The 25465-nt window shown below is 42.5% G+C and overlaps 1 protein-coding gene across 1 annotated transcript in view; it reads right to left on the bottom strand.

The window, feature by feature from the left end:
- The window catches only part of LOC126295041 (uncharacterized), a 113730-nt gene that overhangs the window by 58555 nt on the left and 29710 nt on the right, over nt 1–25465 (bottom strand). Inside the window, exon 4 of the mRNA XM_049987291.1 lies at nt 16826–17016. Coding sequence (XP_049843248.1) covers nt 16826–17016 — 191 coding nt within the window. The remainder of the gene's footprint in view (nt 1–16825; nt 17017–25465) is intronic.

Here is a 25465-nt window from a genome sequence, read left to right on the forward strand (position 1 = left end):
CCTTATCTACTCTTCATTTTATCTTTTAGCCACTACACCATGCTCTTTTCTACACGTTATATTTTATGCCAAAGGTTTTTTGAATTTTTTAGGATGTCACTACCCGGCAGGTGACGACGAGAGGGCAGGGGTCAACAATTCAGAGACCTGTCCACCAAGCCACCCTTATACCTGTCACATGTCCATTCTCCTTGTCATGTATTGTCTTTCTTTTTCCGGGAGGCCCTGGTCAGCACCAGCCAGGCAGGTGGGGGGGGGGGGGGGGGGGGGGAAGGCCAACAGTCAAGGACTCTGACACCTGGCCACGAAATGTCACTGAGTCGCTCCCTTATTTTCATGTATATTTTTTTTTATTTTTAATCTTTGATACGGAAGGCGATGTCTGCACACCGACTATCTTATCAGTGAGCAATGGCTTCGATGTACATGTTCACGATAGATTGCTTTCCGATTTATTTCGCAGTATCTTGTAATAATCCAATTCATCAGTTTCCCTGAGGTTCCCTTGCCATGTTGGTCTTGTCTTAACTCCATGCTCTCAACACTCTGGGAGATCCATGCTGCCATTTCGGCAACGCTGAATGTAACGCAGAATGTAACGCAGAACAGAAGGAATGAGGACAGTCTTCTTCTGGCTAAAGGAACATTTGGTGTACAGAATGAGGTAAATTACAATTTATTAAAAAGTACGAAATATTCAGTCTTGAGGATAAACTTTTCCTGCGAGATTCCTTGAACATGTAATATGGTGGTTCTGGGCTATATATTTCAGAGTAGATTTCTGTTTCCCTAAAAAAACAATCATTAAAAAAGTACCGTTTAAGGAAAAAAGAGCTTAAGGATGATTCGTTGTGGTCGTCTGGTGTTTACGTCTTTTCATATACACATTGCAAACTGTTTCACATAATCCTATTTAGTAAAAAGTTTTGCAGAGTTTTTCTTGTAGCTCCTCGCCTTAGTGACGCACACGTGGAGGGTCAGCGTGGAGGAGACGCCCCGCCCCCATGGTCCCTGCCACGTCAGCTTGTGCCCGGCTCCCAGCACTGTGCAGGCCTGCGTGTGGCGCCTCACCCAAAGTCTGCTCTCTCTCTGTTTCCTTGGGTTAGGAGGTAATACGTTTTGTGTCAACTCGCCAGACGTCCTTCGCTTGAGCGAACACAAACCTGTGTGCCTCTGTGTCTATCAGGCCGCATTTATTACATGTTGGGGAATCTCTCAGATGGATTGCATGTTTTGCTGTGGTTGCTGCTCTCCTGTTTACCGCCCTATGCCAGTAGTTTGCACAGTTGTTGGTAGGTGAGAGGTGCTGATGTTTATCCAAATGACCCTCCAGCTGAAGTACAGCTACTTTTGTACACTCACATTTCTGATTTTCCTTACCATTAATTCCACATACATGTTCCCAACTCCTACCATATTCGATGGGCGAATTCTGGTTCGAGTATAACTGAGTTAGAATCAAAATTGTTTAAAATGATAAAAACCATTGGGGACATGCTGCACATGTAAGGCTGGATTCAAGACAGTGGGAGTAATTTACTCTGGTAAGTGGGACGTGAGGGTCGTGTGGAATGCTCGGATAGAGCTTCTGATTTAATCAGAAACATCGGTGAGATTTATCCCCCACTTACTGGGCGAAACCGCTAACAGGTCAAACTTTACCTGGAAATTGTTACCACAAGTTACAAAATGACCCAAAGCTGTGACAAGTCTCGCTGCTGTTTCATGTGGTATGGGTAACACCTGTGACACATAGTTGACTTTGGAGACCATGTACGTATCTGGCTGGCTGTTGGATGTCGTCGAGTCTTCTCGCGCTATGTTCTTCGATGCTAGCTGGAACGCTGTGAAGGATTTTACTACAGTTCGCTGCTGTAGTACGATTTATATCAGACCTGTAGTCAATATCCAAAATTTGCGTATGGGCAACCACACCGAGGTCTAGTGTGTATTGCAAAAATATTCCACACCCCACATTCATTATTCTTTATTTTATGTTCATTAGCTTCACACTTGATGCAAGTTCATATTTGCTGATGACCTACAATACCTTCTCCCACTCGCTTTCGCCACTGACCACAAGAACTTCATCCCCGGCTATGTAAAGGGTACAGAAAATTATGTGGCAGATGCGCTGTCCCAGTGGTATTGATGAGTTACCCAAGGACTGCAATGAAGATGGAACTTTCCAAAATAATTACATGAAGGAAGTTTCAGGCAAAAAAAGCTGAACAGATTTACAAAAACGTGAGATACCACCAAAATGAAAACTCGGCTTGGAAACCTGTGGAAGTAAATTTTTATAACATACAGTATACCCAGGTTAAGAAACATTCTGAATATCTTAAAAGTATCTTGCACAAAAGGAAAGACTTCATTACTGAACAATGGAGGGTGTGTTGTTCTAATCAATTTACAGATGTCAGATTATTTTCACTTAGTGTTGGACCACAGTGACTCTACATAAACTCGCTAGTGTTATAGTGATTGCTAAAAGTACGAGTACAAAGGTCACTATTAGGTCTTGTGACACCTGACAGACAGCTAAGGAAACCAACAGGCCCAATACAAAACACATTACCTCACAATACCATGGATTCACTGTCCATGAATCTCTATGGCCTCCTCCCAAGAAGTCTGGTAATTACAAATATATTTCAGTGATTTTGGAAGTATTTTCTAAATTTATAAAATTGTCGCCCCTAAAAGAGGTGACAGCAAAGTCAAAATATCATCGGATTTATTTTAGAACCATTGGAAAACCGAAAGCTGCATGTCCTACTATGACCCCCAAGCCAATTCTAATATCTGGAAAGATAGCGAGGGCAGAATGGTGTAGAAATCGAATCTATTTGGACCTACCATCCTGCCAGAATCCTGTTGAACGGTATATGAGGGAAATAGGAAGGTTATGTAGGGGCACATTTGTATCTGCATTTGAGAGAGTATTGAATACCTTGCTTCTTGAATCTACTGAGTTCACACCTGAGGAAATCCTGCTCAATAGTAAGAGAAAATGTTTTACTGAGGACGAACAAGGGTTCCCACTGTGTACAGATTTGGGATTAGCCCAAATGAAAGAATTTTTAATAGAAAAAAACAAAACAGAAGTAAGATCTAAAAGGCAAAATAGGAACCTCAAGTTATCAAAGAACATTTGTTAGGTAGAGAGTTACGTTTTTGTTGTGCTTTACTTAATAAATATTGATTAGAATACTTACCATTTCCCCATATGTACATGTGTAGTTTTGTTAATGAGGGTGGTTATGTTATAGGCTAGTTTGTTAATGAAGCAAAGTAAAGGCTCCTCCAGAGCCAATGCAGTTAGATTTGCACTCTGTTCAACTGCTTCAGACTGAGCTTAAGAAATAAATACTTACTGTCTTTGCTGTTCTAATGCAAGTTGGTTAATGCACAGGAATATAGAGCCTGTGCTAAGCAATGATGTTATAGATTATGGTTTTAATAGACCCCTCGTTTAAATCAGAATCAGTTAGTATTGCTATTAGTTTCATGTGTGTTGGTCACTGATTCTATGGTCCATGTTGTTGAGAGGCATATGTTACTGTTTGCTAGCTTATTAGTCATTTGTTTGACTTCCAAGTTAATACTACATTTATCTGCACGGTTTTGGCTACTGTGTTCTACTATGAACAGATATAAAGAAAGAATTTAGTGTGTGAGTGTGTGTGTGTGTGTGTGTGTGTGTGTAGGAAGGTTAGGTTAGCCTTAGAAATAGCCTTCTGCTTTATTATATTATTTGACACAAGAATGCCTAATTACTAATTACACTGGCGACCAATATTAATAGGTAATGTTACTACTTGTTTTTGTGCTGGGAGAACGTCTGTTCCTAACCCACCCATTTACTGTTGGTTATACGCTACTGGTGTGTTTCTGAAAAGAATCCCAGCCTGATTGTTCTGTTCTCATTGGGTTACCCCACAGTCACAACTTTCTCAAATTCCTCACAGACGTTTAACGTTAGCATCGATCGCCGTTTAAGGTGGTCAGTGTTACTGTTACAAGCGCTCCTTGTGAAGGAGCCCTAGTGCATCATTCCACCACATGTTCTTGATCGTGGACTCGCTGCAAGGCAATACCTTGTATTCTGTCACATTTACATGACTGCTTCTGTGTTTCAGCGTTTTCAGCTCTTAGGGAGGGAGGCGGAGGTACAGGTGGTAAAGACGTTTGCAGCTGGAGTACATCACAACCAGACACACCTTCCGAAATCAGGTATTGAACTGTAATGTGTATTGAACAGATTTGAAGTCAGATCACAATTTAGTTATGATGAGGAATGAAGTGAATTTTAAGATACTTGTCATGACGAAGGAATGTGTAAATAAATGGATACTGAAGTACTGAGTAATGGAATGGAAATTTTAACTTCTATGAAGCTCTAGATAATGCAATAATGAATGCCACAGCTGGTAGTTCAGGCATACAATGGTTGACGTCTCTGAAAATGTCAATAACGAAAGTATGACAGATAAATGTAGGTACAAGGAGAGGATCTCAGAAGCAGTCTTGGCAAAAAGAAAAAAAATATTTGTAACAATATTAGGAGAAGGAAAGTTGGCAGTCACCATATGGTGGAGATGCTGAGTCGTGATAGGTGCAACAAAAAGATTCTCACAAATAACGCTTTCGTCCATGGGCCTTCATCAACAATAGGCGCACGCGCGCGCGCACGCACGCACGCGCAGTCTCAGACAACTGAAATTATTTGAACTGTTTGACGAAAAGGGAAAGGACAAGGCAGGAATACAGCATTAAGTGTTATTATGAAATGAAATCGGTCAGAACTTTGAGTTAGGTAAAAGTAGAATGACTGCAGGAAGAATTAGAAGAAATGAACATAGGAAGGACACATTCGGCACATGAGTAAGTCGGAACAACCTTCAGTGAAATTAAATGCACAAGTGTCAACAAGAGTTCGAAAGGAATTCCTCTGTTAAAAGTGCATGGGAAAACAAAGGTTAGAAAACAGTACCTTAAAGACCTCTATGAGTGGGAGGAACTATCTGAAGACATAAGAAAAAATGAAAGCTGAATTGGAAAACGTGGGGGACTGACAACTTAACACAACTACGGAAAAGTTGCATACAAACAAGCCAAAATTATTAGTTAATGTTCCTTCGGAACTTACATGACCATTGAGGAAGATGGCAAACAGATTAGTATTCACGTTCATCTGTATCATCCATGAGACAGGAGTCTTAACAACGGACTTGCAGAGAAGGATAAATCAGACATTCTGGAAGCAAGCAAGGCCAAATAAGTTTTTGCACAATGAGCTAAAGAGCCCATGAATCCAAATTACTGACAAGAATGGTAACAACATACAGGAGAATTGAAGGCAAAGCTGAGGATCTGTTTGAGTACGCTAAATTTGGAGCGGCTGAGCTGACCTTCGACTTGATAGTGGAAGGAATGAAGAAAAATCAAGAGATCTTTATTGGATTTGTAAATCTTTAAATGACGATCGACAATGTGAAACAGTGAAAATGTACGAATTTTTTTTTTAAAGATAGATATGAAACACAGGGAACAGCAGATAACATAATATGTACAATAATCAACATGGACTGGTACTCTGATTAAAGATGGTGAAAGATAGGGATGCAGGTGGTCTCCACAGATGTTAAGACTGAACACTGAAGAATGATTGGTGGAACTGAAGAAACTTCCAGGAATTTAATTTAAACTGAGAGTGAAAACGACTTTGCTGATAAAATTCACTGGTGGTATTTCTTTGTTCACTGGAAGTGAGAAGGAGTTGGTGAATGTAATTAACAGTGGAATGAGCGCCGAATTAGTATTAATGAGCAGAAGAAAGAGGAAAGTATTGGGAAGTGGCAGAAATATAACACTGGTGGCAAAGTTTACTTCAGAATTAAGGACCACGAAGTAAACTAATTATATTTATTTTTATTCTGCTACCTGTGAAGCCATTTCACGCTAAGGGACAAAGCATGGTTATTATGTGGAGTAAACTAGCATTGAAAAACAGTAACTTCCTCACAAAACAAAGTTATAAATACCAAAGACGCCTTAATGTGTGGAAGGCAAATCTGAATGTACGATTGCAGCACAGTACTGAGTGAAAATGGATTGTAGATTACGGGGAAACAAGACGGGAATTAGGGAATTTTTAATGCGGTGCTACAGGCGGATGTTGAAATTAGGTGAACTCACATTGGAGGAAATCTGGAATGTCTCTGCAGAATAGGCGAGGATAGCGATATGTGGAAAACTGTGACAAGTACAAGCATCGGGGTAATAGGTTATATAGTGTGTTACAAAAAGGTACGGCCAAACTTTCAGGAAACATTCCTCACACACAAAGCAAGAAAATATGTTATGTGGACACGTGTACAGAAACGCTTACTTTCCAAGTTAGAGCTCATTTTATTACTTCTCTTCAAATCACATTAATCATGGAATGGAATCACACAGCAACACAATGTACCAGCGTGACTTCAAACACTCTGTTACAGGAAATGTCCAAAATGTCCTCCGTTAGTGAGGATGCATGCATCCACCCTCTGTCGCATGGAATCCCTGATGCGTTGATGCAGCCCTGGAGAATGGCGTATTGTATCACAGCAGTCCAGAATACGAGCACGAAGAGTCTCTACATTTGGTACCGGGGTTGGGTAGACAAGAGCTTTCAAATGCCCTCATAATTGAAAGTCAAGAGGGTTGAGGTCAGGAGAGCGTGGAAGCCATGAAATTGGTCCACCTCTACCAATCCATCGATCACCAAATCTTGTTGAGAAGCGTACTAACACTTCAACTAAAATGTGCAGGAGGTCCATCGTGCATGAACCACATGTTGTGTCGTACTTGTAAAGGCACATGTTGTAGCAGCACACGTAGAGTATCCCATATGAAATCATGATAACGTGCTCCATTGAGGGTAGGTGGAAGAACATGGGGCCCAATCAAGACATCAACAATGCCTGCCCAAACGTTCACAGAAAATCTGTGTTGACGTGATTGCACAATTGCGTGCGGATTCTCGTCAGCCCACTCATGTTGATTGTGAAAATTTACGATCTGATCACGTTGGCATGAAGCCTCATCTGTAAAGAGAATATTTGCACTGAAATGAGGATTGACACATTGATGGATGAACCATTCGCAGAAGTGTGCCCGTGGAGGCCAATCAGCTGCTGATAGTGCCTGCACACGCTGTACACGGTACGAAAACAACTGGTTCTCCAGTAGCACTCTCCATACAGAGTCGTGGTCAACGTTACCTTGTACAGCAGCAACTTCTCTGATGCTGAAATTAGGGTCATTGTCAACTGCACGAAGGATTGCCTCGTCCAATGCAGGTGTACTCGTCGTTCTAAGTCTTACCCAGTCGCGAGTCATAGGCTCGAATGCTCCGTGCTCCCTAAGACGCCGATCAATTGCTTCAAAAGTCTTCCTGTCAGGACACCTTAGTTCTGGAAATCTGTCTCGATACAAACGTACCGCGCCATGACTATTGCCCCGTGCTAATACAAATGGGCATCTGCCAACTCCGCATTTGTAAACATTGCACTGACTGCAAAACCATGTTCGTGATGAACACTAACCTGTCGATGCTACGTACTGATGTGTTTGATGCTATTACTGTAGAGCAATGAGTCGCATGTCAACATTACCTTCCTTCAATTGGGCCAACTGGTGGTGAATCGAGGAAGTACAGTACATACTGACGAAACTGAAATGAGCTCTAACATGGAAATTATGGGTTTCTGGACACATGTCCACATAACATGTTTTCTTTATCTGTGTGTGAGGAATGTTTCCTGAAAGTTTGGCCGTACCTTTTTGTAACACCCAGTATGTAAAGGCATCAGGGAATAACTGCCATGGTGCTAGAGGTAGCTGGAGAGTGTAGAAAATGTTGGGCAAGACAGACACAGGAATGCGTACCACAAATGATTGTGGACTCTGATGTAACAGCCAGTCCCAGTAACCACACATATTCAACGCAAAAGCTCTGCCCACTGTAGATGATGTTTCTGTCAGTTTGAGCAACAAGTTTAAGCACCATCAGCACCAAAACTACAGTGGGGAGATCAAAGTGATCCACACGCTGACAAGTTGAGGCTCTGCTGACGTCTGCTTCTGTTTGGTGCTTGGCGAGAATGTTTCTTTTTACTAGCAGAAATGTCATGGGAAATTATTGGGTTCTTTCTCGTCTCACATTCCTGCCAAGCACCCCAAATGGTCTCAAACGTTTGTTTGTCTGACCCCTACTAGACCATCCCAATACATCTCTATTGATGCAGAGTGTTACACATTCAGTGCACTCATACTCTCTCCCTGTCACTAGATTTTCTGTGTATGGCGTTGTCTGAATTATTGTTGGCATTCGTTTTCTGATTTGATCAGATTAATCACTGAACTGTTGGCAGTAAATCACTATTTCCCCTACCAACCTGTTCTTAATTAACCTCTCTCTCATGATACTACTACCTAATCCTGTGGATACCACCATATTATATATTTGACTGTATGTTCTGATTTTATTTCCAGTTCACTTTGATGAACCTAACTAAATTTAGACAGAATTTACACTTTGATGAGGGAACTCACTCCATGTGAGAGACAGCAGTAAGAGTCTGGCGGGGTGCGCCTGCATTGGTTGGTGGTGGGCCTACACACACAAACCCAAAACACACGCCGACAACAAGAGTAGCTGTCCAGATAGTGCAAACGACTTGCCAGTGACAATCACATCAGGCTGTACCATGTGAGTGGGATGTGCCTATTTGTATGTAACCCACAGAACTTAATTGTCTTGCAGTTCGTCTGCTCCCTTTTCGATGCTGTCTTTTACCATACATAATAAACGTCCTTGGACTGGGTGGATACCAATCCATGATGTGGCATCTGAAACCAAACACTATGGAGCAAACAATGTGCTTCAGGTACAGATATTTGTACGAGTATAATCTTTGTAGCTGTTATAATAGTAACAGTCAAACGGTAAGGACAAGTGACATTTCAATACTTCGAAAAGTATATTAACACATCGAGCTACTAAGAAAATTTATTATTCAACAAGTTTTGAAATATATATGACCCCTAGGACATCATATGCAGGAAAAATTTCGAGACATTTGGCTTAACATGTGCTGTTATTACTGAATTGTCCTCTGTGGGAATTGCTCATCAGTACACTGAAAATGGTATGCTGAGCACCTCCATGAGGGAAATGAACTACTGGATGACATCATAGGAGGAGAAATGAAAGTCGATTTGGGAAACCTAGTGGATTGGTCATTAGAATCGGAGTGTAACAAAGCTGTGGAAGACTAGCATAAAAACCAAGCACAATGGTTAAATAACATTCCATTGGAACTTTTATGATGCCTGCAGAAGGTTGCAATGAACGACTGTTTAGCTTCATCTGTACCATCTCTGAGATTAGAGATAAACCAGCAGCCTTCCCGAAAAATATCTGCACACTCGAGATGCGAGGAAGGACTGGTAAATGCAAAAGATTTTGCACTATGAACTAAACAGCTTATGAATTCAAATTTCTGGCCAGATTAATATGTAGAAGAATGGAAGGAAGAACTGAGGATCAGTTAGAGAACGATAAGATTGGATTTAACAAAGGTAAAGGCTTCAGAAAGGTAGATCTGATCTTGCACTTAATAAGAGAAGCAAGGCGTAAGGAATATCGATGGAACCTTCATTGGACTAGCCCACATTCAAAAACATTGACAATGTAATATAATGTGACATGTGGAATTCTCAAATATACACACTTTATAGAAGACAGGCAGGCTATATACATAACCGAATGTACAATAATCAACTAGGAATAATAAAAATTGAAAAAAGTAATATGACTAAAATGTTGCAGTAGAGGGATTTAGTTACTCTCCCCAGTTATTCAAACTTAACATCAAGGAATCGTTTGTGAAAGTGAATAAACTTTCAGGAATTTAATTAAAATTGAGGGAGAAGGTATTGCATTAATAAAATTCACTGGTGGTATTACCATATCTACCACAAGTGAAGAAGAATTACCAAAGCTGTTGAATGCAGTCAACAGTTGGATGAGCACAGAATTGTGATTTAAACAAAGAAAGATGAGAGTATTGCAGAGCAGCGGGAACAGCTCGGTGACAAACTTACTAAAACTAGGGACCACAATGTAAAGGAATTTAAGTAATTCTGCTACCTGGGAAGGAAATTTAAACAAAAAGACAAAGCCTGGTTGTTAGACAAAGTAAAGTAACACAAGAAATCATCTTTTTATGAAAAGTAAGGCTACTGGTACCAAAGATAGGCCTCGATTTGCTGACAAAATATGTGAGAATGTACATTTGGAGCCCAGTATTCTATGAAAGTTAATCACGGGTTATAGGAAGAGAACTGGGGCATTCAATTGGGGATGTTGAGAATTAGGTGAACTGATAATAAAGGAACTGTGTAAGCTCTCTGCACGGCCTGTGATAACAGCAGTACTTGGAAAACTGTGAAAAGAAGAGACTGCATAATAGGATACATTGTAGACATCAGGAAATAAATGCAATGAAAGCAGTAGAGAGTAAAACCTGTAGAGGTAGACAATGATTAGATTATATCCAACAAATAACTGAAAACATTGGATACAAATGCTGCTCTGGGGTAAAGAGGCTGCCCTGGACCCCCTCTTCCCAGCAATGAATGATGGGATCTCAGCACACTAAATATGTGGACAGAGAGAAATGTGATCTACAGTAGGCAGAGTTTCTGTTTCTCATGTCTGTTGTTACTTTATTTTACTATAGTTTTAGGGCACAAAGCAGCTATGGTCACAACCGCCCATTCTGTGGCTCAGTGAACGGTAAAAACAGGAGTTTAAATCAGCAGCAATCAGAGCAAAACTGGATTAGGGACACTGAAAACGGAAAGAAATCTTAGAAAAATGCTGTGGAAGTGGGATTGTTCTCCCCAAAACTAGCTTCAAATGGCAAATCTCATCTCATTGACACTCAAACTCAAGGACACAATCGGCTGAGCGTGCACCATCTTCTAAAAGGGGAGAATATCAGGCGACAGCTGTAAACGGGCATATAGCGAATTAAAATAGGGCACTGAAGTAAATGGTGTCTCACCATCCCCGACAGAGCAGTGGGGACAAAACAGGGGAGAATCGTCACTTAAAAAGACGTCTATGGCTAAAAAGACAGTGCCCAATCCGGAGTCTAGTTTTAAAATATTCTCGCCCCGACGACGAGGCCGGGATGATGATGTCCAAGCACAGGGAAGAAGGCTTATGTCCCGATATTTATTATGCAGAAGTACAGACCAATGTGTGTGTGCGCACGCCTTAAAAGAGCAACATGATGACATAACACGCTCTGTATATCAGAAAAGGGAACCATGTGAACAGTGGGCCGAGGAAGAGCAGCCTTTGCTGCTGTATAGGCTCCCTTGTTTCCACATGCCCTGGGATCGAGAGGAATACCACAGAGATGCCACCCAAGTGGAGCATGTGTAGGCAGTCCTGAAACCAGTGGACCAGAGGGTGGACGGGATAGAGAGCTTGGAGGTTGAGAAGAAAGCTGATCATATCCAAGCATATAATATTCTGTATCCGTTGATGATGACAGATGTACTGAACAGCCTGGAGAACAGCATAAAACTCCGCAGTAAAACCAGAATACTGGTTGGGAAGCCAAAATCTAATAGGGTATTGTCAATAGTATAGATCCTTCCAACACCAAAGGTGTTCTTGGAGCTGTCAGTGTAAATAAATATGGCATCCTCCTTTTGTGCAAACAGAGCAGCAAATGCCCAACAATAAACAGTAGGGGGGTGCTAACCTAGGGAAAGTGATAAAGGTCACGGAGAAGGCAGGTCTGGGGGAGAGGCCAAGGTGGTGTCGCATCCCTATTTCTCAGGAAATTTTTAGGAAATTAGAAGGAAAATGAATGTAGCAGTTGACAGAAGCAGATTGCTGGTGGTAGTAGAGAGGAAGGGCTGTCAGCATACCCTAAATCCTAGGAGGCGCCAAAAGAAAGGGCATGGGTAATACGAGCAGGCGTGGAGGATAGACGACCAGTGTAATGACTCAGAAGGACAGCTCACCAACTGAATAGTGGAGTGTCAGCAGTCTAAGCGTAAAGGCTCTATGTTACTGTCCACGGTGGACAGAATCTAGACGCCGAAGAATTGACAGCCATGCAGTGAAGTAAACTACGCTTTTATAATCCAATTTCAAGCGCACTAAGGTGCGATATGGGCAGAGGAGGAACACTGTCTGCTCCTCAATAGCTACCACTCTGAACGTGGAGGGTGTTGAGGAATTGGAGATAGCGAGCCAAAAGATATGAAACGTGGGAAGCCCAGCACACTCTCAAACATGACCCAAGAACTTGGCAACTTCAGTGAACAGAAGTTCAACAGAGCCTACGTGTAGGGCACGTGGATAAAACTTTGTACGACGCCAAAAATTTACACAGACGGTCTTACTGGAAGCCAGTGAAGATGCTCCATGAGTGGAGGTGATAGAGATATCCTTGAAGATGAGGTCCTAAGAGGGTGGTGCATTGAAAGCTGTAGCAGACTGCAAAATAATGAACAGAAAGGGAGCCTGAGACATCAGGAAGGAGGCAATCCATAACTGGATCTATGGCGATGGCAAAGTACAGGAGCCCTGGGGCACTCTGTGTTCTTGGGAGAAAGTATGGCACAGAGTAGTGTTCACCCGCACCTAAGATGTACGCTTTGTCATAAATTAACAGATGAAAAGGGGTTGCCAGCCACGAAAGCCCTAAGAGAACAGTGTGTGGAGAACTGTCTGTCTTCCAACAGCTATTGTATGCCCTCTCCAGATCAAAAAATATAGCTACAATTTGGCGTTTCCTAAGAAAATTGTACATGATATAAGTGGGGAGAGCAACAAGATGATCAACGGCAGAACGATGCTGTCGGATACCGCATTGGTCAGTTGTTAAAAGGCTTTGGGATTCCAGCCACCAGCCTAAAAGCAAATTTACCATAGGCTCCAAAACATTACAAACCCTAGTTGTGAGAGAGATATGGCGATAGCTGGAGGGGACATGTTTGTCCTTTCCAGGTTTTGGAACAGGTATGACGATAGCTTACCGCTATCTTCTGGGAATGTTACTGTTGACCCAAAGTCAGTTACGAAGGCGAAGGAGGTAGCATAGGCTCGGATATGATAAATGCAGCAACATTTGGACGTGGATATCATTCGGTCCCAGTGCAGAAGAGCGAGAGGGGAAGAGTGCATATCTGAGTTATCACATAGAAAAAATGGCATTATAGCTTTCACATCTTGAGAGGAAAAAGCAAGAGGTCGCTCTTCTGCTACTCTTTTCTTTGGCAGAAATGCCTTCTTGGTATCTCATATGATATGACAACATTGTGCACATAGCTGCTTATTGCGGACACAGTTGGCCAACATAGGATGATGGTGGAAAACGCGAAGAGCATGTCATTGCTCACATACTCCATCACGGCATGCATCGTTCCATTAAGGAACTGGAGGGCTCATGGGCAATGAGGAGATATGAGGTACTGAATGTTCCATGCCTGTAAGAATCAGGAAAACTTCCAGTGGCTTAGGCACATAGATGGCAGTTGTGGCTGTCATCGAAGGACACATGGAAAATGGTCACTCAAGCATGTATCAGCAAGAGCGAACCATTCAAAGCACCGAGCTAGCCGAACATTACTGACAGAAAGGTCAAAATGAGAGGAGGTTGACGTCGAGGCAGACAAAAATGTAGGTTCCCCAGAGCTGAGGCAAACAAGAATCGCTTGGTGGAAGAGGTCAATCAATAGGGAGCCTCAAGCTAAGGGCACAGAGATCCCCCAAAGCGGCTGGTCAGCTTTGATGTCCCTTACCAGCAAGTAGGGGAATGAGGGCTGACCAAGGAGATAAAGCAGATCGGGTATTGCCACTGTTGTGGACGATGAGATGCATATAGTACAAACAGAGAAGGGAAATATGTACAGTGACAGCTTGGAAGGAACTGTGTATGTGCATTGGGTGATACTGGATAGTATCATAAGTATCATAAGTATCATAAGTATCATAAGTATCATAAGTATCATAAGTATCATAAGTACCATAAGTACCATAAGTACCATAAGTACCATAAGTACCATAAGTATCATAAGTATCATAAGTCCCTCATGTGCCAGAACACCAGCAACAGAGGGGAGATCAAACCAGACTGATTGGAAATGAGGGAAGACAAAGTGATCATGAGGATGTAGCTTTGTTTCCTGAGGACAGAAGATGACAAGGGAGTAGGAGCGTAAGAGGATCGACTGTTCATCGCTACTGCATCGAATTCCGCAGATACTGCAATGGATAATTGACACATGGTGGACGAAAAAAGGAAAAATCTCACTATGGTAGCTGTAAGCTCAGCGACCGCTGAGAGCCGGTGGTCAGTGACGTGGAATGGCATTCAGTCAGAGGCAGAAGATCCAGACCCATATGTTGTTTGGGAGTAGCTCCTGCCGCCACTAATCAGGTTGTTTATTGGCCACCAGTGTTGCATCTCTGAGACACAGAAGACGGCAGAGGGCGGATACCGCTGGGTGACGCTGTAGAAGAGACATGCCATGGCAGAGGATGGGAACTGTGTTTCTTATGAGTCTACTTCGAAGCAGGATTTTGAGATAAGGACTAGTAGATGACTGACGTCTGGCTGCATAAAAAATTTAGAGTAGGCTCTTTTTGGAAGTCCAGGCGTCCGATTTTGGGGCCCACGATTTAGGAGACGAAGGCTGAGCCTTAGAATCAGCAGGTGATAGTGGGGAGATGGAACGGGCCATCTTTGGGCTGGTCCATTTGACGACTGTGGCGCTAAAGTTGAGAACGCAAGTGTGCATGGCTACCTCCTTAGTAGGTCGAAGAGTGGTGAGGACAGTGCTACATTTACCCTCTGAGAGCAGAATGGGCTTACTAATGGTGAATGACTTACGAACAGCAAAGGTAGACACCTTTTCCTTCACTCAGATTTCCTAAATAATTCGTTCATCTTTAAAAATAGAATGGTCTCTAGAAGAAGCAGCGCGGTCGCCCATACAGATGATGCCATGAGGGAATGGCGGTGCACAATCACCCTCTTGGGCATATCTGCCACATGTAACGCATTTGGCCATATTGGAACACGACTGTCTGGAACGATTAAAGCTCTGACACTGACAGAAATGTGTAGGATTTGGGATGTACGGGCAAACAAATTATCTCATATCCTACTTCAATGTTCAAGGGAAGCTGAACTCTGTTAAACGTCAAGATGAGAGTGAGGGTTGGTACAAATCCGTTTTCAATCCATTTCATTACTTGATGTGCGGCCGTTACTCCCTGATTCAACAGGTAATTTTGAATGTCCTCATCAGATAATCAAGCGATCTTGTATAAACCACACTGCATGTTGAGTTTAAAGTATGGTGAGCTTCCACCCAGACAGGGAAGGTCTGTAACAGTGTAGTTCGAAGCAATTTTTGTGCCTGGAGCGTGTTTCTAAGAACAAGGCGCCATTTCGTAACTGGAACCAAGACTTCACAGGATCTGCAGTTGTGTCTACACCTTTCTGAATAACGAAAGTGTTTACTGTTGAGAAGTCTTGACTGTCAGACTGAGAAACAAGTAGAAACTTGGGCACTGATCGGACAATTTTCTGTGGCTGAGACTCAACTAGCTTTCTCTTGTGTACAGAAAGTGTAGAAGTAGAAGAAACCATTGCGAAAATATCCCCCACGATTACTGACGTCTCCGATGACGTGCTCCTTCTTATTGGGGGCCCTCTCTGAGGGCACTTCCGCCTTAAGTGATTGTCCACACCTCAGTGCACATCTCCCAAGGAACGGAAGGAGAGAACAATAGGCACATGTGGAAGGTACCAGCTCGGGTAATCACCCCTCCCTGGGTATGGCCTTTACCAGGTGGTATGAATGTGTCTTACTTGTCTACCAAAGGTGGGGAATTACTTGTTACCCCGTCACCGGCTACGTGTGGGAACGCTTGGGTTGGCCTTCAGACGCACAGGGAGGAAAGAAAGGAAAAGGAAGGAACAAAGGAACGGAAAGAAGGTAAAAATTCTCAAATGCCACAGTGGAGGAGATAAAGGGAAGGATCAACGAAAGAAGGATAAAGTAAGGACAGATGCTTTACATTGTAAACATAAAAGAAGGGAAAGCACTTCATTCGTTCAAAAGTGTCAGTCTCTGTATTTAGGCCCAAAACATACAACAAAGAGGGAGAAAGGGGGGGATTAGGATGGAGGACTGGGGAGGAGGGACGTGAAAAGGGAAGGTATGCAGCCTGGAAAAGAAAGATAGCTGCACGAGCTCGGGGTCCCGTGCTTGCCACGAACGTATCCATAAAAGAGTTGTGGACCGCTGGAGGGGCTGCTATACAGTGGTGCAATCAACGTGGTCCAGACCCTGAAGAGCTTAGGCAGAACGGACCTTCTCCGCTGGCTATTCCTTTTGTTTTAATTCTTGAACAGTAACTCTTTTTAGTAACACAAATTCAATCCAGAATTCTAGGATTCTTTCTCCATTCTCATTTCTACCAAGACCCTACATTTTCTGAAATCTACATTTACTCTTCTGGCTGCTACAGCATTCCTATACCCCATAATTTTTAGATGTTTACATTTTTTCAATACAGCGTTACACATACAGTGCTCTCATCTTCCCTTACGTTTCACCTTGCTGATGCTCCTTGAATCTAGAATGAGCCTTTACATTTCCTTTTTCTGTTTTTGTACCTTTTCTACAACGTAGTGCTAATGTGTAAGAGGGGGGGAGGGGGTTAACTCACCACATGATGGGAAGAGCAGTGGCTTCTTCAGGTGGAGGACACGTGGGCGGTGCGGCAGCAGCAGGTGTCTGGCGGGGTGCGCCGCCAGTGGTGGCAGTGCGGTGGTGGTGGTGGTGGTGGTGGTGGTGGTGGTGGTGGTGGTGCTGCTGCTGGCGGTGGCAGTGGGCCTCAGCTGCGTAGCGGCTGGTGCGCTGCAATACAGAAAGAGAGGCAGAGTGTGAGCTGGCTGGCGTGTCCACGTGGGGACCTGGCTCACTAAAGCCAGCACTGGCAACCGGCAGACGACACGTGCCTAACACGGGGATACCGCTCTACTTAATAAAAATGAATTACCAGTAAGCTAATACCAGATGCACCATCTGAGCTCCCCACATCAGTCACTCACAGCACTATCCAACAGGTAGTTCAAACCCAGGAAGAGCCAGAAGGTACAAACAATGGCCAACACTTGCACGAAACGTAATTACATAACTACAGGACAGGTCAGTTGAGGTACTATCACCCTCACAACTATCCAAACGGACTGAATTCCACTGCACCTAATTTGTAGCCACTCACATAGTGTTAGTGTCTTGCAGTCCCTCTGATCTCTCTTTGGTACAGGCATTTCACTCTACAAATTGGTTACCACAAGGCACCACTTGAACAAACGGATCTGCAACACTTAGTCCACAATCAGACTATCACGATAATGTAAATATTGCGAAAGATTTCATAATTACATGAGTCTTCAGCGCTTCTAAACTTTAGTGTATTGAAATAAATGACATTTTAGAAACTAAGTTTCAACTTGAAATAAGATGACGAAAACTTTTGTACTAGACTTAATAAGTACGAAAGCTCTTAAACATCATATCAGCAACAGGTAAGCCTGTGTGTGCATGTTGAAATGACGTAGCATAAAGTTGTGTCTTCGATGAGGATTCAGCCCAGCACCTAATAGGATTGTTAACTAAGCACAATAATACGTTATATACCAAATATTTCGCTGGTAACGAGATGACAATCTGAAATGCTGAAACAAAGAATTTTGTTCCTTTCCTGGGATTTGAATCCTACACCTATCATTGTTTTCTAGCTACAAATACACGATAAACATCTGTTTAGTTTACCAGTAGCGAGATGTGCGCATGTCTAAGTGGAAATAACGCACGAAAAGTTCTGAGTGGTTTGGGAATCTAAGCCTGCACACAGCACCGTTCTTGACTGCACACAAGGAGACGTCGATTAACGAATTATTTTGCCAGTTGCTAGGAGTGACATGTTTTAATCTGAAATGATGGCTTGAAAAGTTTTGTTTGTGACGGAGTCCAAACCAACACCGACCGTCGTCGTTGACGAGACACGCAGAGGCGATAAAAATCGTAATTACTTTTCTCCTTTAGTTTGATGTGCACATATTACAATTTCAAATGAGACAATGAAAATCTTCGCAGCCAATAACGATTACAACAGATGCTAATTACTACAAACATACCCCTGGGAAGCATTTCTTAGCTGAAAAGACCTTCATTACACCAGATGCGTACTGTTATATTCTGAGGGCTCACATTAGCCTTTAATTGTACTTTTTTCTGAGGACCAACATTTTATTTTTATAAAGCTAAGGCCCAATGGTTCACATGTCCACCCAACCATCCTGAATTACGTTTTCCTTTACTTCCTTAAATCGATCAACACAAATGCTGAGACTTTTCCTTTGAAAGAGCACTATTTCCTTCCCCACATTTGGGATCTGTAGATTCTGCTTTGTCTCTCATGGTCTTGCAATAGATGGACGTTTAACCCCTAAATTACTTTGTTCTTTCTTCAACAATTCCTATTTTACTCAAATGTCACGAAAGTTAATTGGTCGCTTGCCAGTAATCGACTGGGCCATACTAGTAAACCATCACATGAAAACAATCCTATCGAAATGGGCAAACTATTTTCCGATGTGATTTCTTCGACACACTTACGACATACATGCACAAAATATTTCGTGTACCGTTTCCGAATGCGTACACAACAATCCTTATAACTTTCAAAAATACAATACATCACTTCAAGAATAATTTACAGCTTCAAATAAAAAATTACAATTGATTAATATACTTATATTGCAACCTGTACGAGAACACATCAAACAAAATCTCTACGAACTTATGCATGGATCTCCTGGTTTCAGTTAATTATCAATGTAGTATGCTACATGAGAAAAAACTTGTGCACTTTCTTACACAATTGCATGATAGTTTTTTCTAGGCCTCCTTCCACGCCCCTACAGTCTCTGATCCATTTTTACACCTGGAATCTATCTGGAGGGATCATGTATGCTGCGTAAGCTACATTTACTGAAGACAAGCCTCGTCTTTGCCAAGATTGATGGTGTTAATAATAACAGAAGAAATTATAGTAATAAAAACTATTAGATTGGATTGTATAAACAAAGCTGCTTAGTAGCTTAATACCACCTCACACTGAAAAATAAATTTCTTTTGGAAATATAACAAAGGAAGAGACTTCCAGAATAACAATGTACCCATTCTCAGAACTCAATAGTGACTGCCTATGATTATCTTCCTTATAAACCAAATGCGCGTCTTAGTAAAATTGTAAGCCTCTATCAAAAAAATAAAACACTAGAAAATAACTAACTGCCCTTGACAATTACACACTACTGCATTTATAAATACGACATCTGGAGAACGTTCTGGAATTTGATTGATACTTGTCGCCGAGTTTACTTTGTATGACCCAGTGCTGGTGTAACCATAAACTCTTACAAAGTCACAGCTGCTCAGATGGGAGACAACACTTCTTGCATCTTTCTATAATGCCAGTACTGCAGCTGACCGTTATGTAGTTTTATTTCAGCGATTACAAAATCAAGTCGAAAGCACACACTGAGCAGGTGAGGGAAATAGTGAACATCGATATGGATTAACAAAGAAAAGAATGAACCTCCAGGGAAACAATGCTCATCCAATGAGAAGCATCATTTGTTAACTACAGAGCAATGGCACTGCACTGAGAGCAGTCCACAGGCCTGTTGAAATGATTCTAGCTTCATAGGCATAAGGTCTGTGTTCGAGTCACCGATCAGCCAAACACTTAACACCTACGAACAGGCCCTCTTCAGGTCTGGTAACTTCTGTCGTGCAACATAAGGTTGCACTTTTCTTCCTAACCTACAATAAACACGATGTACCTTCACTACCTACTGGAGGAGAGTCAGTGTAGGTTGGGCCATGACAGAGGCAGAAATCCAGCAAGTGGAAGCTCACCATTAACCTTCCTTACAACAGAAATTTTTTTTCAAAAATGGTTCAAATGGGTCTGAGCACTATGGGACTTAACTTCTGAGATCATCAGTCCCCTAGAACTTAGAACTACTTGAACCTAACTAACCTAAAGACATCACACACATCCATGCGTGAGGCAGGATTCGAACCTGCGACTGTAGTAGTCAAACACTTTTCGGACGACACAGTTCCATCGTTTTGTGGTGTCCCCAACATTCCAAAGTCATCCAGGCTTCAACAAAAAGCGCAGGTCTGGTTTTAAACAGTGGTCAGGTACAGAAATTTACATTGGGAAATTTCAGGTTGTGGCATTTGGACTGCAAATTATAGGTGAAAAGCAGTTATGTTTTTTAACATTTCTGCATGAAATGTCAACAACAGCGACTGGTGCGGGTTTCGACTCTCAATCAGGGATAGAACTTTTTATCACATCAGTTCAGATTTATAAATTCCACTCCTAGTTGCTGGTGAAGAACTGTTTCACTGTGAACACATCTTCGTGTGACGTCAGTTGGTGATAGCATGTACAGGGTTAAGAGTCCCAGGCAGCACGGAACTTTCCCTCGCCTAATTTCTAGGTCAGACACCAGCACATCCCGGCAGTGTTGAAGTAAACCGACATTGTACATCTATATGTAGATAAAAAACAACGATAATATGTGCTGGGTTCGAAATGCAGTTGGGCAGTGCTTTCTTGTGTAAGCATTTCAATTTCATCATCCCTCTAGTGGTGGTAAATTTCGATTCATAACATTTTATTGTGCTTCATTCACAATACCTGCCAAAAACAAAACTTCATGCCCCATCATGTTTGAACATGCGCATGCGCTGGTACATGTGGTTAAAATGATTGTTAAGATCTATCGTGGTTATTTAGCAGAGAGAGTAGTGGCTGGATGGGAGTCCTGGGTCCCAGTCCAGTACAAATGCATGTAGGTTGAAGCTGAATCTTACTTTTTCAAATGTCATCTATTGTCATAAACTTGAGTTTACAAGCACTGAGGCCTCTCACCTCCAGTTACGGATTTTCTGATATTGTGGTATTGGTTATCATGTGGATAATAGCCGTGATGCGCAGTTGTTTCTAGTGGTTTCTTGTACTAATAATTTTTTTTACAGTCAAATGAATGTGTGAGAAAGAGAGCACACAAACTGCAAGACAGTTATGTTATGTGGTTGCTTACAGACCAAGTGTAGCGTAGTTCAGGTCATTTGGTTACTTCGGAGCATGATAACACGTGCATACGGTTATAGTCGGTGGGGACTTCAACCTACCCTCGGTATGTTGGCATAAATACTTGTTCAAAACCGGTGGTAGGCAGAAAATATCTTCCGAGGTTGTCCTAAATGCTTTCTCCGAAAATTATTTCGAGCAGTTACTCCACGAACCCACGCGAATTGTAAATGGTTGCGAAACCACACTTGACGTCTTAGCCACAAACAATCCAGAGCTGATAGAGAGCATCATGACTGATACAGGGATTAGTGATCAGAAGGTCGTTGTAGCTAGGCTCAATACCGTTTCTTCCAAATCCACCAGAACCAAACGCAAAATAATTTTATTTAAAAATGCGGATAAAGTGTCACTAGAAGCCTTCCTAACAGACAATCTCCATTCCTTCCGAACTGACTATGCAAATGTAGACGAGATGTGGCTCAAATTCAGAGATATAGTAGCAACAGCAATTCAGAGATTCATACCTCATAAATTGGTAAGAGATGGAACTGATCCCCAAAACAGGTCCGAACGCTGTTGCAGAGGCAACGGAAAAAGCATGCGAAGTTCAGAAGAACGCGAAAACCTGAAGATTGGCTAAAATTTACAGACAAGCGAAATTTGGCACGGACTTCAATGCGAGATGCCTTTAACAGGTTTCACAACGAAACATTCTCTCGAAATTTGGTACAAAATCCGAAGAAATTCTGGTCGTATGTAAAGTACACAAGCGGCAAGACGCAGTCAATACCTTCGCTGCGCAGTGCCGATGGTACTGTTATCGACGACTGTGCCGCTAAAGCGGAGTTATTGAACGCAGTTTTCCGAAATTCCTTCACCAGGGAAGACGAATGGAATATTCCAGAATTTGAAACACGAACAGCTGCTAGCATGAGTTTCTTTGAAGTAGATAGCTTAGGGTTGCGAAGCAAGTCAAATCGCTTGATATGGGCAAGTCTTCAGGTCCAGTTTGTATACCGATTAGGTTCCTTTCACATTGCGCTGATACAAAAGCTCCCTACTTAGCACTCATATACAACCACTCGCTCACAGATAGATGTGTACCTACAGATTGGAAAATTGCGCAGGTCGCACCAGTTCTAATGAAGGGCAGTAGGAGTAATCCATCTAACTACAGACCTATATCCTTGACGCCTGTTTGCAGTAGGGTTTGGGGCATATATTGTATTCAAACATTATGAATCACCTCGAACGAAACGCTCTATTGATACGTAATCAGTATGGTTTCAGCAAACATCGTTCTTGTGCAATGCAGCTAGCTCGCTAGCTCCTTATTCGCACGAAGTAATGGCCGCTACCGACAGGGGATCTCAAGTTGATTCAGTACTTCTAGATTTCCTGAAAGCTTTTGACACCATTCCTCACAAGCGACTTCTAATCAAGCTGCGGGTCTACGGGGTATCGTCTCACTTGTGACACTGGATTCGTGATTTCCTGTCAGGAAGGTAGCAGTTCGTAGTAATAGACGGGACATTATCGAGTAAAACTGAAGTGATCCGGTGTTCCCCAGGGAACCGTCCTGGGACCTCTACTGTTCCTGATCTATGTAAGTGACCGGGGTGACAATCTGAGCAGTTCTCTTGGGTTGTTCGCAGATGATGCTGTAATTTGCCGCCTAGTAAGGTCATCCGAAGACCAGTATCAGTTGCAAAGCGATTTAGGAAAGATTGCTGTATGGTGTGGCAGGTGGCAGTTGACGCTAAATAACGAAAAGTGTGAGGTGATCCACATGAGTTCCAAAAGAAATCCGTTGGCATTCGATTAGTCGATTTATAGTACAATTCTCAAGGCTGTCAATTCAACTAAGTACCTGAATGTTAAAATTACGAGCAACTTCAGTTGGAAAGACCACATAGATAATATTGTGGGGGAAGGCGAGCCAAAGTTTGCGTTTCATTGGCAAGACACTTGGAAGATGCGACAAGTCCACTAAAAGACACAGCTTACAATACACTCGTTCGTCCTCTGTTAGAATACTGCTGCGTGGTGTGGGATCCTTACCAGGTGAGATTGATGTAGGACATCGAAAGGGTGCAAAAGAGGGCAGCTCGTTTTATATTATCACGTAATAGGGTAGAGAATGTGGCAGATATGATACGCGAGTTGGGACGGAAGTCATTAAAGCAAAAACGTTTTTCTTCGCGGCGAAATCTATTTACGAAATTTCAGTCACCGACTTTCTCTTCCGAATGGGAAAATATTTTGTTGAGCCCAACCTACATAGGTAGGAATGATCATCAAAATAAAATAAGAGAAATCAGAGCCCGAACAGAAAGGTTTAGGTATTTGTTTTTCCCGCACGCTGTTCGGGAGTGGAATGGTAGAGGGATAGTATGATTGTGGTTCGATGAACCCTCTGCCAAGCACTTAAATGTGAATTGCTGAGTAATCATGTAGATGTAGAAGTAAGATGGTGTAGGAAAAAAAAGAAATTTTGCCCTCAGAGACTTTTAATGTTCTGACTGTCCAAGGTGGAATAGCAACAACAATAGGTAGGATAGATAATGTCATAGGTCGTGCTAAAGTAGGATGAAAGTCTGTGGTACTCATTGGGTGGCTATAGTAAAGCCATAGAGCAATCGAGACAGGCAGACAAGGGTGGGATACCCTTCTGTGTGTCACAGAAGGGAATAATCCAAGTACTGCATGAGGTTTATATAACGGGTGAACAGAGGAGAACAAAATGACGAAATGAGGAGGGAAGACTCAGATTTTTATGGGACCAGCCGGGGCTGCCGCGAGTCCTGGCTTGAGGTGCCGTGAGGTGGTCTGAGGCTGCGAGAGGTGTGAGCAGCCAAACGCTCTAGCACCCATGATTCGATCACCTCGTTTTCTGAACATCTTCCATGCAAGCCCTCACAGCGACCCATTGTTCTTTCATATAACGTGCCTTTAGAGCAGAATCTTCCGTGTACTGTATCGATTTTGTGAAAACAAAGAATTATGTTGAGAAAGTGACATTTGGCTTGCATGTAGAAAAAAGTGACAAATATGCAATATACTGAGGTATGAACAGCGATTACTCTAATAGTCTGCTTTACTACACAAAGAAAATTCAACAGATCAACATGAGCAATTGAAAACTGAAGATGTTGCCGCCCTCCTCGAACGTTTCTGCAGTACGCTACCTAGCTCGTGGTGTCCGTCGAAAGTGACTTACGTGGTCGTCATCTCTATGCAGCGTGACACTATTCAAAGGTGTCTCATTGTGGTCAGCCACAGAGGCAACTGCACAACTTTATGTGAACAGGCTCACAGCAACCCGTACAGGCCGCCATCTGCAGACTACACACACCACTGTGTGTGAGTGTGTGCTGGGCAGTACAGCTTTGTGTCCACAGCAGACTGGCTCGTGCTGTATTCACGCAGTGAATGTAACCTCTGTCCTGACAGCTTACGCCACTTTTTGTATACATGTAGTTTAACAGAGTAATGTCTACTAAGTGACACGTCATCACCGAGCAGCCCTTTCAGCTTACAGCTAACTATCGATACTTCTACGAGTGAAAGCAGACCTGGTTCGAGCGACAGTCGATAAATGTGGCCCACCGCCATATCCTGGCTGTGTCAGACTGATGTCACTGGTGAACAGCTGCGTACCTTTAATAATGCCATTTTTAAGAGTTACCTTTCCTTTCAGCACATTTTATTTTCACGGCAAGCTCCAGAAGCGGTAGGTACCTCATTTCCATAACTTTTTCTACAGCGGAATGTTACTTGGTCTGGAAAGCGTTTGAAATGGACATATCTAAATACTAAAAAGGTTGTAAAGAAGTATAGTAGTACTGTATTCAATGAGATATTCTTCCTTTCACACAGTATTCAAGATAACAACATTGTTTTATGACTGGAATCTGTATCATTCGTCACTTAACAAGCAGTCGTGCATGTAGCGTTGCAGGAGTTGTTTCACACATGGGATCAACGACCTACTGAAACCTGGAGAGTGTTTCTGGGAAACATTGGCTTTGGGAAACAGGCCTACTCAGCCTGAAACTCATTCTCAGCACTTCTCAAGTAGTCCAACAGGAGAGCATCCAAAAACCAAGCACAGCACAACATGTCAGAGCCAGCCCTTGAGAATATCCTCTCCCTTCAAATAACATTTATACTATCATT

Source organism: Schistocerca gregaria, chromosome 11 (assembly GCF_023897955.1).
Source record: "Schistocerca gregaria isolate iqSchGreg1 chromosome 11, iqSchGreg1.2, whole genome shotgun sequence".
NCBI lineage: Eukaryota > Metazoa > Arthropoda > Insecta > Orthoptera > Acrididae > Schistocerca > Schistocerca gregaria.